General features: G+C 39.7%; 1 protein-coding gene across 1 annotated transcript in view; it reads left to right on the top strand.

The window, feature by feature from the left end:
- ephb2b (eph receptor B2b) overlaps positions 1-14,291 on the top strand; it is a 75,248-nt gene extending 60,957 nt beyond the window's left edge. The window contains exons 7-16 of the mRNA XM_085353534.1: positions 522-684; positions 2,296-2,404; positions 4,069-4,136; positions 5,739-5,861; positions 5,979-6,226; positions 9,671-9,886; positions 10,321-10,470; positions 12,083-12,276; positions 12,904-13,059; positions 14,183-14,291. Coding sequence (XP_085209660.1) covers positions 522-684; positions 2,296-2,404; positions 4,069-4,136; positions 5,739-5,861; positions 5,979-6,226; positions 9,671-9,886; positions 10,321-10,470; positions 12,083-12,276; positions 12,904-13,059; positions 14,183-14,291 — 1,536 coding nt within the window. The remainder of the gene's footprint in view (positions 1-521; positions 685-2,295; positions 2,405-4,068; positions 4,137-5,738; positions 5,862-5,978; positions 6,227-9,670; positions 9,887-10,320; positions 10,471-12,082; positions 12,277-12,903; positions 13,060-14,182) is intronic.
- Positions 14,292-14,810: the final 519 nt, after the last annotated feature.

The raw sequence follows: 14,810 nt of genomic DNA, 5'->3' as shown, positions 1-14,810 counted from the left end.
GCGTGGTGGTGAAATACAACTCTGATCATCACAACGTATGGCTCAAAGAAGCCGACTGACCTAGAACTGCCACCAACTCTACCTTCTTAACTGCGGCTGTTGGAGCACTTTCAGTCATGCTTCTTTATTAAGCACTGCATTATTTTTGTGGTAGCAAATGATTCATATTAGTTCTCTTGAGGTTACCTTGAATTTAAAAGAAATGTAGAGAAGTCAGGAAATTTATCAGTGTTTTTTTTCCTCTGCACTGTTCCAGCTCCAAACATAGCAGGTACAATGTGATTAATATACACACAGTTTAAAACAACACAGCGTGATGAATGAAGATAAGAAAAATATACATATCTATATATATATTAAATTCCTTATAAGTGCTAGATGCTGCGCTTGTCGATACTATTGAATTATTTGTCTCTTCTGGGTTCTACTTTAAGAAGTAGTTCATAATTCTTATAAGACTGTTATTACCAATGTTCCCAAATGTAACATTTTGTTTTCTTTAACATGCTTTTTTCTTGCAGGACCAATCAGAATATAACTCTACCACTATCAGAAGCCAGACCAACACTGCAGTCATCCGCAGCCTCAAGCCAGGAAGCATCTACGTGTTCCAGGTCCGGGCCCGCACCGTAGCTGGGTTTGGACGTTACAGTGGCAAACTGTACTTCCAGACCATGACTGAGGGTGAGAATTCAGCCAATGTTCACCAGAGCACGCAGGGCTGTTATCACCTTTCATGCGTGGCCTGCCGACACACCATGTTGTATAGTATGAATTCAGACAGCTGCTGGAATGCGAAGGAAGCATGTTGTGGTGTAAACAATCCCAATACCCGAAACCATATAAGACAGGCCTTGAAGTCATATTCTTATTTCCATTGTCCTTTTTTCAGCAAGAGCAATCTTAAATATTTTATTCGTATAATAATTACTATCCTCCTTTTCAGCGCTGCAGATTTCTTTCCTTTGTGTTGTTAAACAGATTTCTTTATGAAAAGAAAAAATGTAGCTTTTTTGTTTTTAAGCTTTCAAGTCAAACACAAGGTACTGCGATACCTTATCTTTGTACTGCAATATAACTAAAGACGAAGAACATTTAGAAGACATCAGTGGAATTGTTTAATTTTAGAACCAAGCCTGGGTTTTCCCCCTCTGAACATCATATTTCCTGTGCCTGCGGTGCCGTCTTCAGCCTTTAATACAAATATCCTTGATGCCGTGCTAATGCTACAGGTATCAAACTGTCTCGTACCTGTAAATATTGTGTAAACATAGACTCTAACGTGTGTGTGTGTGTGTGTGTGTGTGTGTGTGTGTGTGTGTGTGTGTGTGTGTGTGTGTGTGTGTGTGTGTGTGTGTGTTTGAAAGAAGACGAAAGGAAAAATGACTAGCAAATGAAAAGTTAAACAGAAAAAACAGAAACTACTGTGCTTGTAACTATATTTTTGAAACTGGGGTTTCAAAAGAAAAGCACAGATGCTTTAATTAATTATTAAACTGTATTCACATCAAAGTTTAAAAAACAAATACAATTGTACAGAGAAATTATTACATCAGCGAATTCTCAGCAGAGTTCCAGCAACCTACATCAGCACACTATCAATCACTTGCACTAACTTTATTCTTGATGAATGATTGAAGACTCCAAAGAGTTTATTATATGTTATTAATGATTTAGGCAACACTTCTAGCCCCACACAACTTTGTAAATAATAAAAATAAATAATACAAACATGACGTAGTTGTAAATAACATCTTGGTGGTGAATATTGTTCATTAATAAATGTGGTTTTTTTTCTACTACCACCTACATTACATCGTATTATGAACTATTAACTATTACTAAAAAGCAGTGGGAAACTCACACACCCATTTGTCTGGAAGATTGCAAAGTTGTTTATCATTCGTGGTACTCAAGAAAAGAATCTGGCGCCGTGGCTGTGTGCACATTCAGTAGCTGGTTTCCCATTTTTGGCTGCCTGATCAGTCTGGGTCTCACCCAAACATGCTCTCTCTCACTTCACACACTTTCTGCCAGATGATTTGTCCATATCTGTGGCATCTGAACACATTCACTGTGCTTTGGAAAATGGTGCATGCAACCAGTCAAGATGCCAAAATGCTCATCGGTTCACCGAGCCGTATGTTTGTCTGTCACCCATTGCTCCCTCCATATGCAGTGGCTCAGACGCTTGCCCATATTTTTCAGCTTGTGACTCTGCGTGCGTGGGTGTGTGTATTTTTACATGACACATGTTTATCTGTGTTTATCTATATATCTTTTTTCTTTCTACAGCGGAATACAACACCAGCATTCAGGAGAAGCTGCCTCTCATCATTGGCTCAGCAGCTGCTGGGTTGGTGTTCCTCATCGCGGTGGTTGTCATCATCATCGTCTGTAATCGGTGAGTCAGTTCTGACACAGAGTTTATTAAACTGCTCGCTGATATAATGTCTGAACAGGCCTGCAACATGAGCACTTTTTATTTGTTGAGTTTTTATTAGTAAGCTTATTCGGGGTCATGGCTTCATAAATGTGATTTTGCAGCGATGAAAACAATTTGATTAACATATATTAATTCTTAATAAGTTTCAGTCTCGCAGCAGCAAAAATAATAAAATGTGCTTTAATAATAAAAGTCTGGATCTCTGAAATTAGAGCTCTTTGGATGCTCACACTCAGACGGTGCCAGAGGTTTATAATGCAAGATTAAGAATTCAGTTCTCATTATGGCCGCTTAAATTAAAAGTGTAGCCATCCACCTGTACAGCATTTTAATTCACAGAAGAATGGACAAGATTAATTTTTCAGTGTTCTATAGGAGATCTAACCCTTTTTTTTTTTCTTTTTTTACTATGTAGGCAGGCTATTTTGCTTAGACATGTCACTGTCATAGATCGTGATGACATACTGTAGATCAGGGGTGTCAAACTCAAATACACAGTGGGCCAAAATTCAAAACTGGAACAAAGTTGCGGGCTAATGTTAATATTTATTGAAATATATTTATTCCTCCACATATAAGAATGAATCTTTTCTTATGGACTAAAACACGTTTTGCTGAAAAACTGAATATGGAACAAGCAAAGCTTAATACTAAACAATATATATATTAGCTGTATAATACCAGTAGGCCAGCTCTAATAGTAATTTGGTATGGCTTCGCGGGCCAGAGTTTGACACCTATGCTGTAGATCATACAGTGCAAAAAAAAGGTAAAAAGAATCTGATCTGATGTGCCATATATTAAGTTAAGTCTGTAATACTAAAAACTAGCTCAGTGGCTAAAACTATGATACAGAAACAGAATTTAAAAAATTGCTTTTTCATCTAACCGAAGTATAATCTTGTTAGGGTTTTGTTTGTTTTGTTTTGAGCCAGAACTTAGGGTGGCGCTCTGAGATATCTGGTTATGGTGGTGCGCTTAGTTACAAGTTGGATTCATAAGCAGAAACGATGAAGTGCATACCTACAGTGCTAAGTAACAGATACTCGAGTCTTAGTAACAAAAAACTTGAGCACAAATTTCTTCATTTTCTGTAGCTGAATTTGGGGATTTTAGCAGTCAATGAGGGATTAACTTGTTTTTGGCGAAAGCCTCAAGTATTTATTGGAAGATCTGTAGGAATTGGCAATACCTGATATTTTTGTATTTATTTATCTGTGAAGAAGACCTCTGTCATGTTCTGTTTGAAGAGTCTCTGTGATGTTACCGATTACTGTACAAGCTTATCTAATTGAAAATTGAGATTTATGTGTTTACCAATAACCCCCACCCATGTTATCATTATATGAACTTGGGGAAGGAGGGAGAGACATGCAGATTCATGCAGTTGCCCAACTGTTGTGTACTGGAAAGAAAATCGAATTAGTACGACTGCATAGCTGGATACTTTTCTCTGTACAGCAAAAGGCTTCTCTGCTCACCAAGTCCTGGCTTGCAGCAATCTCCTCAGTTTAGGTAGACCTGGGGGTGTTTGATTTGTTTCTCTCCGTTTGATTTGTTTCTCTCCTCCTCCCTGCTCCTTTTCCTTGAACCAGTGCTAGAGTTCTTTGTCTTTCCCCCAGGAGGCGTGGCTTTGACAGGGCAGATTCAGAATACACAGACAAGCTGCAGCACTACACCAGTGGCCACAGTGAGTAAACCACCACTCCTCTCTGCTTGCGGTCACCATTGTTTCCTCCTCCTGCACCAGACACACCTGTCTCCATGACTACCACGTCACATAGTCATCTCCATGGCTATCACTCAGACCTCATGCTGCCACACACACCTGTCTCCATGGCTACCACCTTGCATGCTGGTGTCCTTGGCTACAGCCCTGCACAGCACCCCATTATTTGCTCGTCCCCCACTTTGTTATTTGGATCTGCTCACTCAGAGCTTGGATTTAACCACATCAAAACCAGTGTTCCAAGTGTGTGCGTGCGTGCGTGTCTGTGTGTGCGTGTCTGTGTGTACTGTGAAACACATTTCATAGTTAACTAAATCCATTGTGCCAGAAATAGGTCAGTCTTTACTCACGTTAAGGCCATTAGCATGCTAATGCACGTGAGTCATTTGTCATTGTTAAAAAATTCAAAAGACTCTGAATGAATGAAATTACTCAATGATTTTCTTCGTTTTCAGGCAGTGCAATATCATAGGGACAATAATGCAGAGATAAATCTGTGAAAAAGGACTGAGTAATTTCACCACTGCTTCATCTAAGATCTTAAAGCTAATCTGTCTCTGTCCTGCATGATTGGAGAAACAGAGATCTGTTTTGAGCTCAAGTTTATGACCTAATCTAAATTTGTTTATTTTATTTTGTAATTACCACTCTGCTTCATCTTTTTTGTGTAAAATCCTCTGTGTGAAGAATTCTAGTTTAGTTCAGTTTCACTGTGCTAGTGAAAGGCGTGGGTATTTCACAGCTATTAACATCAGAAGCCAGTGTGCCTTTGTGCATTCTGTCCTCACACCAGTCACAGTTCAGACTTCTGCCCTTGCTCTTGGTGGTCTTTGCCATCGCATGAAGGTGGTCTGTTAAACAGTGCTACAGCTTGGGAAGAGATTTTAGGGTTTAGTAAATGGGGTGGGGGGTTTCCTGGTAAGATCGTCTCCATCTGTTCGTCTCTGCACCGTGTTTCTTCAGCGTTGTGTGCCAGGTTTTGAGGCAGTCTGCTAGCTCGGCTAGCTCTGCAGTGGACCATTAGTTCAGTATCCATTCAAATAGCCTCTGGCTTGATGTGTAGGTATGAGCTTAATAATCGGATTTAAAACTTGGGACACTTAAGTCCCTGAATGCTTAAAAGCCACCTTAAGCCAATTTACCTGGCACTAGGGCTTAGGATAGCCAATTTATTTCTTGGAGTGGGGCTAAGCAATTCTGATATATGGTCCAGGTTTCTTTCCTGGGTGTTAATGGCACTATGACTCACAGGAGATTATACATATATATTTTAACCTGCCTTATCATAGGACTGGAGGTACCATGTCCTTGCTGCCTGAATAGCCATGCACGATAGCCATGAGGCACTACTTATAACCTCTATTTGTAACTACACTACTGCTTCCATCTTTCAACCTTCATCGCTTGAATGTCACACCAGAAATCCCATAATTGTACAGGAGTGTGTGAATGCAAGGTGAATTGCTTGTTAATGTGCCTCACTGCATTTGGCTGTCAAGCCACAGCAGTGTAAGCATGACCACAGGAATCAAATATTATAGCTGTACTTTCCTTTTTTACAAGTGACTCCAGGAATGAAGATTTATATTGATCCGTTCACATATGAGGATCCCAATGAGGCTGTGAGGGAGTTTGCGAAGGAGATTGATATATCCTGTGTGAAGATTGAACAGGTCATTGGTGCAGGTAATGGAAAAATCTGACTGAAACGTGGCCAGAATACGACGCAATGTTTGCTGATTTCTAAATAGCAGTTGATGCAAACTTTAATTAAACAATTTTTTCTATGCAACCTCTTTGCAGGGGAGTTTGGGGAGGTGTGCAGTGGCAACCTAAAGCTTCCAGGTAAACGGGAGATGTTTGTGGCGATAAAAACACTGAAGTCTGGCTACACAGAGAAGCAACGGCGAGACTTCTTAAGCGAGGCCAGTATCATGGGCCAGTTTGACCATCCTAATGTGATTCATCTGGAAGGTGTGGTCACCAAGAGCAGTCCCGTTATGATCATCACTGAGTTCATGGAAAATGGATCTCTGGACACTTTCCTCAGAGTAAGTGACTACATGTTTGCATTATTTAGCCTGGGTCTCATCCGTGATAGATTTTTTTTTGTCTCAATATTGCGCCTGTGATTTAGTCTTCTTCTACAAATTTTAATTTATGTGGTCTACATAGTACTAAATGAGATAATTATTGCACTGATTTATGTTTGCTGCTAGTTGCATGGTTAGCCGTATATTAATAATGACAAACTGGCAGTGAGTCAGACTGACTTATGAAACTGAAAGCTCTTTATTGCAGCTGTTTTGCTAACAGTAACATTAACTTCACACACTGACAAGATGAACTGCTTCACTGCTTTGAATCTTAGAGGTCTCAATTCAGGGCTTTTCTTGTGACAAGCCTAAAAACTGATGTGATGGTATTAGCAGAATGAGTTTTTTGACAACAGTGTCTGTTACACTAGACAACTGCTGTTTCCTGCTAACTACCTGTCAAAAACTGACAAGAGGCAATCACCCCTACTATGACAAGAGCATATTATTATCAAGAAAACAAGGTTTTCATTTTTTTTTTTTTTTAATTTTAGTTGCTATGCCAAATCACGGAATTAATGCTAATTAGCTTCACTTCAGTAAATTTACCTCCAATGGTTGTTGAAGAAATGCACAGTTGTCAGTTTGAATTTTTTTAGCATCTCCTGATTATTAATGCACTGTTAATTACAGTTTGTGAAGTTCTTCTCAAAATGTAAAATTGCAGCTTTTGCATTTTGTAAGTAGGATGGTTTTCAGATTGCAGTGTTAATATGAAAACATGAATCATTCAGTCATATTAGTTTGCTGGTTATTTAGATGCATCACAACCAAGAATACTAAATGGTATTTGCACATAGACACGTGCACGCAAACGCACACTGACAGTTACACAAGTACTTCTCAAATAATTTGATGTCATTTATGCACTCGTTTAGTCTTAGTTCAAGGAAATATTATTCATAAAATCTCTCCAGTATAGTCAGTGAGTTACAGTGTTAAAATTGTTCTCATCAATCATGCATCTCACACACACTGAATGTGTGTTCACCCCAACACTAACATTTTTTACTCCGAGTTTCTCTTCAAAGTGAAACCAATAATAAATATAGAAGCATTTTAAGGTAGACTGCAGCACTGTCTGTGTGCTTTTCTATTTTTCTTGTCTTTACTTGTGTTTACTCTTTCTACTTAATATGCTGCAATGTGTATGGATGCACATACATATCAGACTATGGATACAAAGACCCTCCCACCAACCACTCCTTGACAAGAAATAAGGATTGCTCCCAAGATTTTTAATTTTCATAATCTTAACCAGAGAAGGATATTAGAATGAGGCAGGCATGCTCTGCCATTTACAACCCCCATAAATAATTAAGATACTTTGCTAGAGTTAAAATGAGATGTCAGATGTTTAAAAATGATACTGGATATGAGATGAGATATCAGACAAACCTTTACCATCTGTCTTGGGATGTGAGTGAAATAAAAATGCATCTTAGACTAGTAGATTTGTATATTTTATATGGATTAATCTAGCCTTATTGCTTAATTTCCATTTTCTCAGTGAACACCAGAACCACTGCCTTTCTTCTTTGTTTCCCATGGTATTTTTGGTTAATTATTAACTACCAGAGAACAGTCTCTATCTCTTTAAATGATATCCTCCAGTTTAGCTTTCCTAGGCCATGACTTAAGAAACAAACATCCAAGCTCCTGTCAGTATACTGCTCAGACTGGTTTCAAAATCTTTCTTTGCATTCTGCCTCTGACCTCTGAGAGGGAAAGGATCGTCTCTTTTTGGAATTTGATCTTGTGGCTCATGGTGTTTGTGTATATTTAGATCTTTGCTAAACATATTTGACAGCACATTGTACTCAAAGCAACAGGGAACGCCTGCAACGCCTCATGGTGACAGTTTATGACAACAGTTGCTGACAGTGTCAAAGCCTCCGAACATGGTTTGTGTCTTCTCTGAGGTGATTGGTGGGCGGTTGTTTAAATGGTCACTGCAGTGAGCTGCCTGCAGGAGGACTGTCTCCCCTGCTGCCTTCTGCAGCAAACCTGCAGCAAGGTAGAGAAAGGAATAGATCGATCAAGGCTGGGGGTTGTGTCTGCAGCTCAATATGAGGTGAGAAAGTACAAAAAATGAAATTCTGTCTCTAATGTGAAACACTGCTTTCATATTAGTCACACTAGACCTTCATTCACAAATTCATGGGTATTACTTCCAGTTAGTCTGACCCCAAAGACTTTGGATGAATCTTTCCAATTAAAGTATATGCAAACATAGCTTTCAGATGAGGTGGCACTGTGTATTTGTCAGAAAAGTTTCATGAATAATGCATTCTGCTTAATTGCTGTGGTAGACAAGGAGGAGCAGCTTGACGTGAGGAGAAGCATCCACTCGGCTAATGAGCAGCAAAGTGTTTGAAAGAAAAATGGGCTAGAGGAATTTGGCTGTGCTCTGGGCCTTGTTTGCCTGCCCTTCCAATTCCACTTCTTAGCCTTTTTGTCTGTTCACACCCGGCTCTGAGCTCCCATGCACCATCCTGTGGAATCTTTTGTTTTCCAGGCAACGTGGTGGGTGGTGGGGAGAGTGCAGGTGTGCACAGTTGGAGTCACAGCTGCACCACTGCTCCAGACGCTCCCCATGTATGGGGTAAAGCCCTAACCAAACCAGGGCGGGGAACAGCTGTAGACTGCCAGCCAGACCTAGCTTAGGCCTGCCCGTCCGTGCTGAGCAGAGTTGGACAAACCCAAACATTGTCTTCCATGTGTTTTGTTAAAGGAAAGCCAATACGTTATAGTAACTTTCTACGCTGACATTATGGGCTCGGGTTTCAGGCAGATCTATACATGTTTTTTTTCTATATATAATCTAACTATATTAAACTAAAGTGTGGATTTGTAGCACATTTTTAGCAGAGTGTGTGGAAGAGTTAAAAGAAAGAAAATGACATTATTAACATTTTCATCTCTGAAAAAAGAATGTTTAAATTGTATGCAACAAAATAAAAGCTCTAAGCATAAAAAATGTGACATTACAACACCACTGCTCTTCATCACCAGTGGTGCTTGAAATGTCACATTTTATTTGGTGCATCAAATAGATAATGCCTATAGTGTATGAGCACAGCACCATGTCCCTTTTGGATGTATTTTTAGGTATAGTCTTTTTGAGTCTCAAGCTGGACACAACATTTTTTTTTAAGTTTAATAAAAAGTTTAAGGCAAGACAGTGAAAGTTTTTTTTTTTTTTTTAATATTAAACCATGACTGATGATCCCGAAAACACAATTTTTAAACTTGGTTGAGAATTAACAAATCTAAAGATGAATTTGCACTGATGGTCTAACTGTATGCACATATTGTCCTGCTGTGAACCAGAATTTCTCCTCTTTATGAACCCCTCCGTGCAATACGTGGTTGTAATTCAATACATCTCTTTTACAGCAAAACGATGGGCAGTTCACAGTGATCCAGCTTGTTGGTATGCTACGCGGCATCGCCTCGGGCATGAAATACCTTGCCGACATGAATTATGTGCACCGTGACCTTGCTGCCCGAAACATCCTGGTCAACAGCAACCTTGTGTGCAAGGTGTCAGACTTCGGCCTTTCACGCTTCCTCGAGGATGATACGTCGGATCCTACTTACACTAGCGCTTTGGTATGAAAGAATCAAGTCTTCCCTTCACCTAATGAGACACGAGACACACAAGCAGTCAATTAAACTGTGTCTTCTAAATGATTTACATGATTTTGCAAATGACCACGTGGCTTCCATTCGTCTGCTGCTGGCAGAAAGTTTTATAGGTTATTTTAAGGGTTAAGTTAAGCTCTGGCGTGCATACTACAGTGCACTCCCAGACTGCTTTCCCTATCAAGACAAATATCACCCCTTCACCTGTTCTTTACTTCCTCTCTCTCCAGTATTTCATGTACCACACTTTCCTCCCAGGGGTTTTGTTATATCCATCTCCCAGTTTGGATTACCATCAGCATTGTTGCCATGAACAGTGTCTCTCTCCGGAGCCAGGACACTGTGACGGTCAGGTTTCGGTCTTGCGTCTTTTGCTGAGGTTGTGCCCTTTGTGTTCACAGGGAGGGAAGATCCCTATCCGATGGACTGCACCCGAAGCTATCCAGTACAGAAAGTTCACCTCTGCTAGTGATGTGTGGAGCTATGGGATTGTCATGTGGGAAGTCATGTCCTACGGAGAGAGGCCTTACTGGGACATGACTAATCAAGATGTATGTATTTAATTTTTGCTGAAATAATTTTTAAATTGGCTGTTCTTAATTCTTTAGACAAAGTTCCCCTTGAAACATTTTAAATGAGGCCTTACTACGGGTACATTTTGGGTGTCTGAGTTTCATTACAGCCTCAAATTCCTTAGAGAGGCATTTTGCCATCGTATCTGCTTTCCCTTAGCTAAACAGCAGCTTTCACACATGGGCTTTATATGAAAATTTCCCCGCACTCGCCACAGAGACATAATCAGATCATTTGAAATGCACAGCCCTGCTCAGTGGACAATTTCTGCTCTTGACTGGAGCCTCCATTTTCTATCTCCCTCTGGGTAGTGGATGGGAGAGCAAATTATGGGGAGAGAGATAATGAAAATAGTTTCAAATTGAAAGTGAGAACACTAATGTGCTAAGAGGGACTGAGGACCTCAACAGTTATCTTATTAGCAGCTCCAGATAGTGTTTCTGCTCCATCGGGGTCCTCGTTTGGAGGTCTCATGAATGAGATTAATCTGGGTCTGAATGGAGCTTCTTTAATGGTCCTGATAATGAGCAGGGGATTGGGCATCCTTGTCACAAGTGTCCTCTGAGTTGTTTCACTCTGTTAGCCGTGCACCACCTCTGTGTTCTCCCTCGACCAACAACATCCATGGCACACGTCAGACACATATTTAAGGTGGCTTAATGGGGAGAAAGCATTAAATACATTTTAAAGGCCGGAGATTAAGTCACTGTTGGCAGAGTGTAAGGGGAAATGTGAAGTTGTTGGAATAAGGTTTATGTTCCTACTGACCTAACTAGAGTTTCACACCTCTTCAAAATCGGAATTAACATAGTGAGTTCTGTACAAAAATATTCCACATATATTATATATATATGGAATAACTGTAATTAAAAGTAATTTAAATATTTCAGCCATTACTTTGCACACTAATGCACAAAGTAATGGCTGTAGCAGTTCACTGCTTAACGGATGGTTTCATTTAATCAGAAATGAAAGCATCAGCGCCGGGATTTAGTTGTGTTAGATGTGGCTGTGATGAATTTTTACTGTGGATGGAGCATTATAAAGCTAAGATAATAATAATTAATAACTGTATTTGTAAGGGAAATATTGAGAATTCTTTTTTTAGGCGTGGGATACTACATCGTTAAAAAATTAAATTGATTTAATTTCCCAATAAAAAGCAGCTGCTTCTTATAACTTTTCAAAGTTTTATGAGCCATTATTTTGGCACTCTGAACAAAGATACTTTTCTTTTTCTCTAAGTCTTAGAAATATCACTAAATACATGTAAAGTTTACCAAAAAATAAAAATGTAAATCTTTTTTGTTTTTCCTTTTCCTACCTTACATGATTTTATTTTCAAAAGCACTGCTGCAATTAACAATCTAATAACGTAATGTATCATAATATATTGTCAGATAAACATCCATACTTTCAAATGTAGCCCATGTAATTCAGTATTTTAAACTATCATATTGTTATTTATAATTAAGGAAAGATGTCTTCACATCTTCCAGAATTGGCTCTTAAATCTCTTCTCCCTAAAAATCAGTTTCCTCCTTGTAGAGCCTCATAGCGGCCCTTAGAAATCTTTGTCTCCCCCTGCAGGTCATCAATGCCATTGAGCAGGACTACCGGCTTCCCCCGCCCATGGACTGTCCCAGTGCCCTTCACCAGCTCATGTTGGACTGCTGGCAGAAGGACCGCAACAACCGGCCCAAGTTCAGCCAGATTGTTAACAACCTTGACAAGATGATCCGTAATCCTAACACACTGAAGGCGACGACCCCTTTATCTTCAGGGTGAGTGAAAAACAGATTTTGTCAATGATAGAATATAAGCATCAGAGTCTTTCTCCATAAAAAGACTCTGTCTCTCTAAATTCGTCCTCTTGCTACAGTGTCATCCACAGCACCGTCAACTTTTGTCTCTTGTTTCCCATGGCGCCGAGCGGTTATGTAAATTAAAGCCTTGGTTTGATAGATCAGATCCTTCCCACGAATGCTTCAGGCAAATCCTCGATTGAAGCACTTTCAAAATTTTCAAAACATTTGAAGCGTTTCTGCTCTGGGTGTTAGTTTCCTTTGAGAGCCAGGGTTTACTGATTTCCATTATCCCCGTCTGTAGTTTAGTTTGTGGTGAACTGCAGGACCAAGGGCCAAATTTTCCACATAGACTGAGTGAATATATTGGCTCCCTGAAGCCTATCACTTCATTTGGAAAATACCCTTTATGAGGAATCACTTTGGAAAATATTGGTTCATGGATAAGGCCGGTGGGATTTTTGGAAGTTCCGTCTCAAATTTTGAAAATGTAATGTAATAATTCATCTTTGAATCATACCCAGGTGGTCTAGACTGGCTTTGATGTTCAAGCTGCCATTTTGTATTATCGTTGTTCTTAACGGGCCCTGCTTGTGTCCCCTTCAGTGTTCATCTCCCTCTCCTGGACCGCAGCATCCCAGACTTCTCCAGCTTCAGCACTGTGGATGAGTGGCTGGATGCCATCAAGATGGGCCAGTATAAAGACAGCTTTGCCAATGAGGACTTCACTACATTTGATGTGGTGTCTCAGATGACCATGGAGTAAGTGCTGATGATTGCTGGTATTCTGGATACGATAAGGAAAAAGGGGGAAAAAAAGATCACAAGAAGTGGGTTTGCTGAGTCTCATATATACCTAAAACTTGAACGAGCACCAGACTCTGCCTCTGGCCTGTTCGAAAAGACGCAAGCACTGCATGCAATTAGCAGATTGTAATAATGCAGTTGCAAGGCTGAACCATCGGCACAATAGCTCAGAGCTATAAAATCAGCCTTTATTCTCTGCCATGTGTTCAGCAGGCCTCTCTTTGACCTCACTTTAAAGATTAAGAGGAAACATCAGAATGTGGGGTCAGTTTCATGAAATACTAGGAGAACAATTACCCCAAACATATAAAATAGAATCTTGTTAAGAGTGCCACATGTAGAGAAATTGATAAAAAAAAAATGCTGTCAGTGTATAACAGTATCACATGCCTGACATTGTTTCACAGAAATGTTGAGCTTCAGTTCTTTTGAAGAAAACAGATGGTAATGGGTAATTCAACAACTTTGATTACTGCTGAGACTTAGCAGTAGAAGAAAGAAAACTAATTATTTTATGGATAAGAAACACATTATAAGCAAGCGATATTTGGGGCCGAAGCCTTGAGACAATGTGGGACTGGATATTTCAGCGGGAACTCATGATCTTTGTAACGGATGTTCTCTATGGTAGACTTTAGTGAAAAACATGTTGCGATTTTGGCATTGTATACATTCGATTTAGTGGTGAGAGACAGCCAGAAGACTTCCTTTACAAAAAAACAACTGACGTTCAAGCTTTATTTTTGTTTTATTTCTAACCTCAGTGCATGGACACACAACTGTGTCTTGTCAAAACCATTCATGCTTTCGTTCGATTACTGTCAAACCGTTTTTCATACATGTGTTTTTTTCAGTTGTAATGCTTGTGTCATGTCTTATGCTGTCATATTATACTGTGATATGTGGCGATATGTTGCTACCAATTTCTGACTTTTTTGGCAAATGCCCGTTTGTCTTTTACATGCATATTGTGGGTGGATGGAAAGATTGAAAGATAGATGGAATAATAGGTCGTGAAAGACTGTTTTATAGCCTGTGGTAACATCAGCCTAACATCTGCTTCTGTCTGTACTTCCAGTGACATCCTGAGGGTTGGTGTGACGTTAGCAGGCCATCAAAAGAAGATCTTGAATAGTGTCCAGATGATGCGGGCACAGATGAACCAGATCCAGTCGGTGGAGGTTTGACCCTCCCAAGTGGAGCAGAGGGAAAAATAAGGCGGTTGGGATGCAGGGCTCTGGGTGCAGAGGATGGAGTTGATGTTTTTTTTTCTTTTCTTTTTTTTTCCATGTGACAATGTGTCTGGTCTTCCCACCAGACTGCCATTCATCTCCCATTCCCTTTTCCACTTCCCTCCGTGCTCCTCCTATCCCCTTACCCTGACTCTCCCTCCATCCTTGGGATCAGCTGTGGAGAGTTAGGAATACAAAAGTCCTTGTGAAGAAGCATCAGACCGCCCACAGCCAAACCACCTTTAGAGCCAGAAACATGGGAGGTTAGATGTGACCAGCAACGCATTTTTTTCAATCTTCCACCTTTTTTCATTGATGTTGTTTTATTTTATTTTATTTTATTTTTTGGTTTGCTTGTTCTGATAATTTTTTAAAGAATTTTTTAAAGAAAAAAAAAAGAAGAAAAACTGAAAAAGGAAAGGAGTTTATCTAAATTTATAGATGATATAAGGTTGAACACTAGATGAACTGAGT

Source organism: Diplotaxodon limnothrissa, linkage group LG5 (genome assembly GCF_057381915.1).
Source record: "Diplotaxodon limnothrissa isolate DT_005_m linkage group LG5, D_limnothrissa_male_GT1.1, whole genome shotgun sequence".
NCBI lineage: Eukaryota > Metazoa > Chordata > Actinopteri > Cichliformes > Cichlidae > Diplotaxodon > Diplotaxodon limnothrissa.
This window is presented reverse-complemented; position numbering and strand designations above follow the sequence as displayed.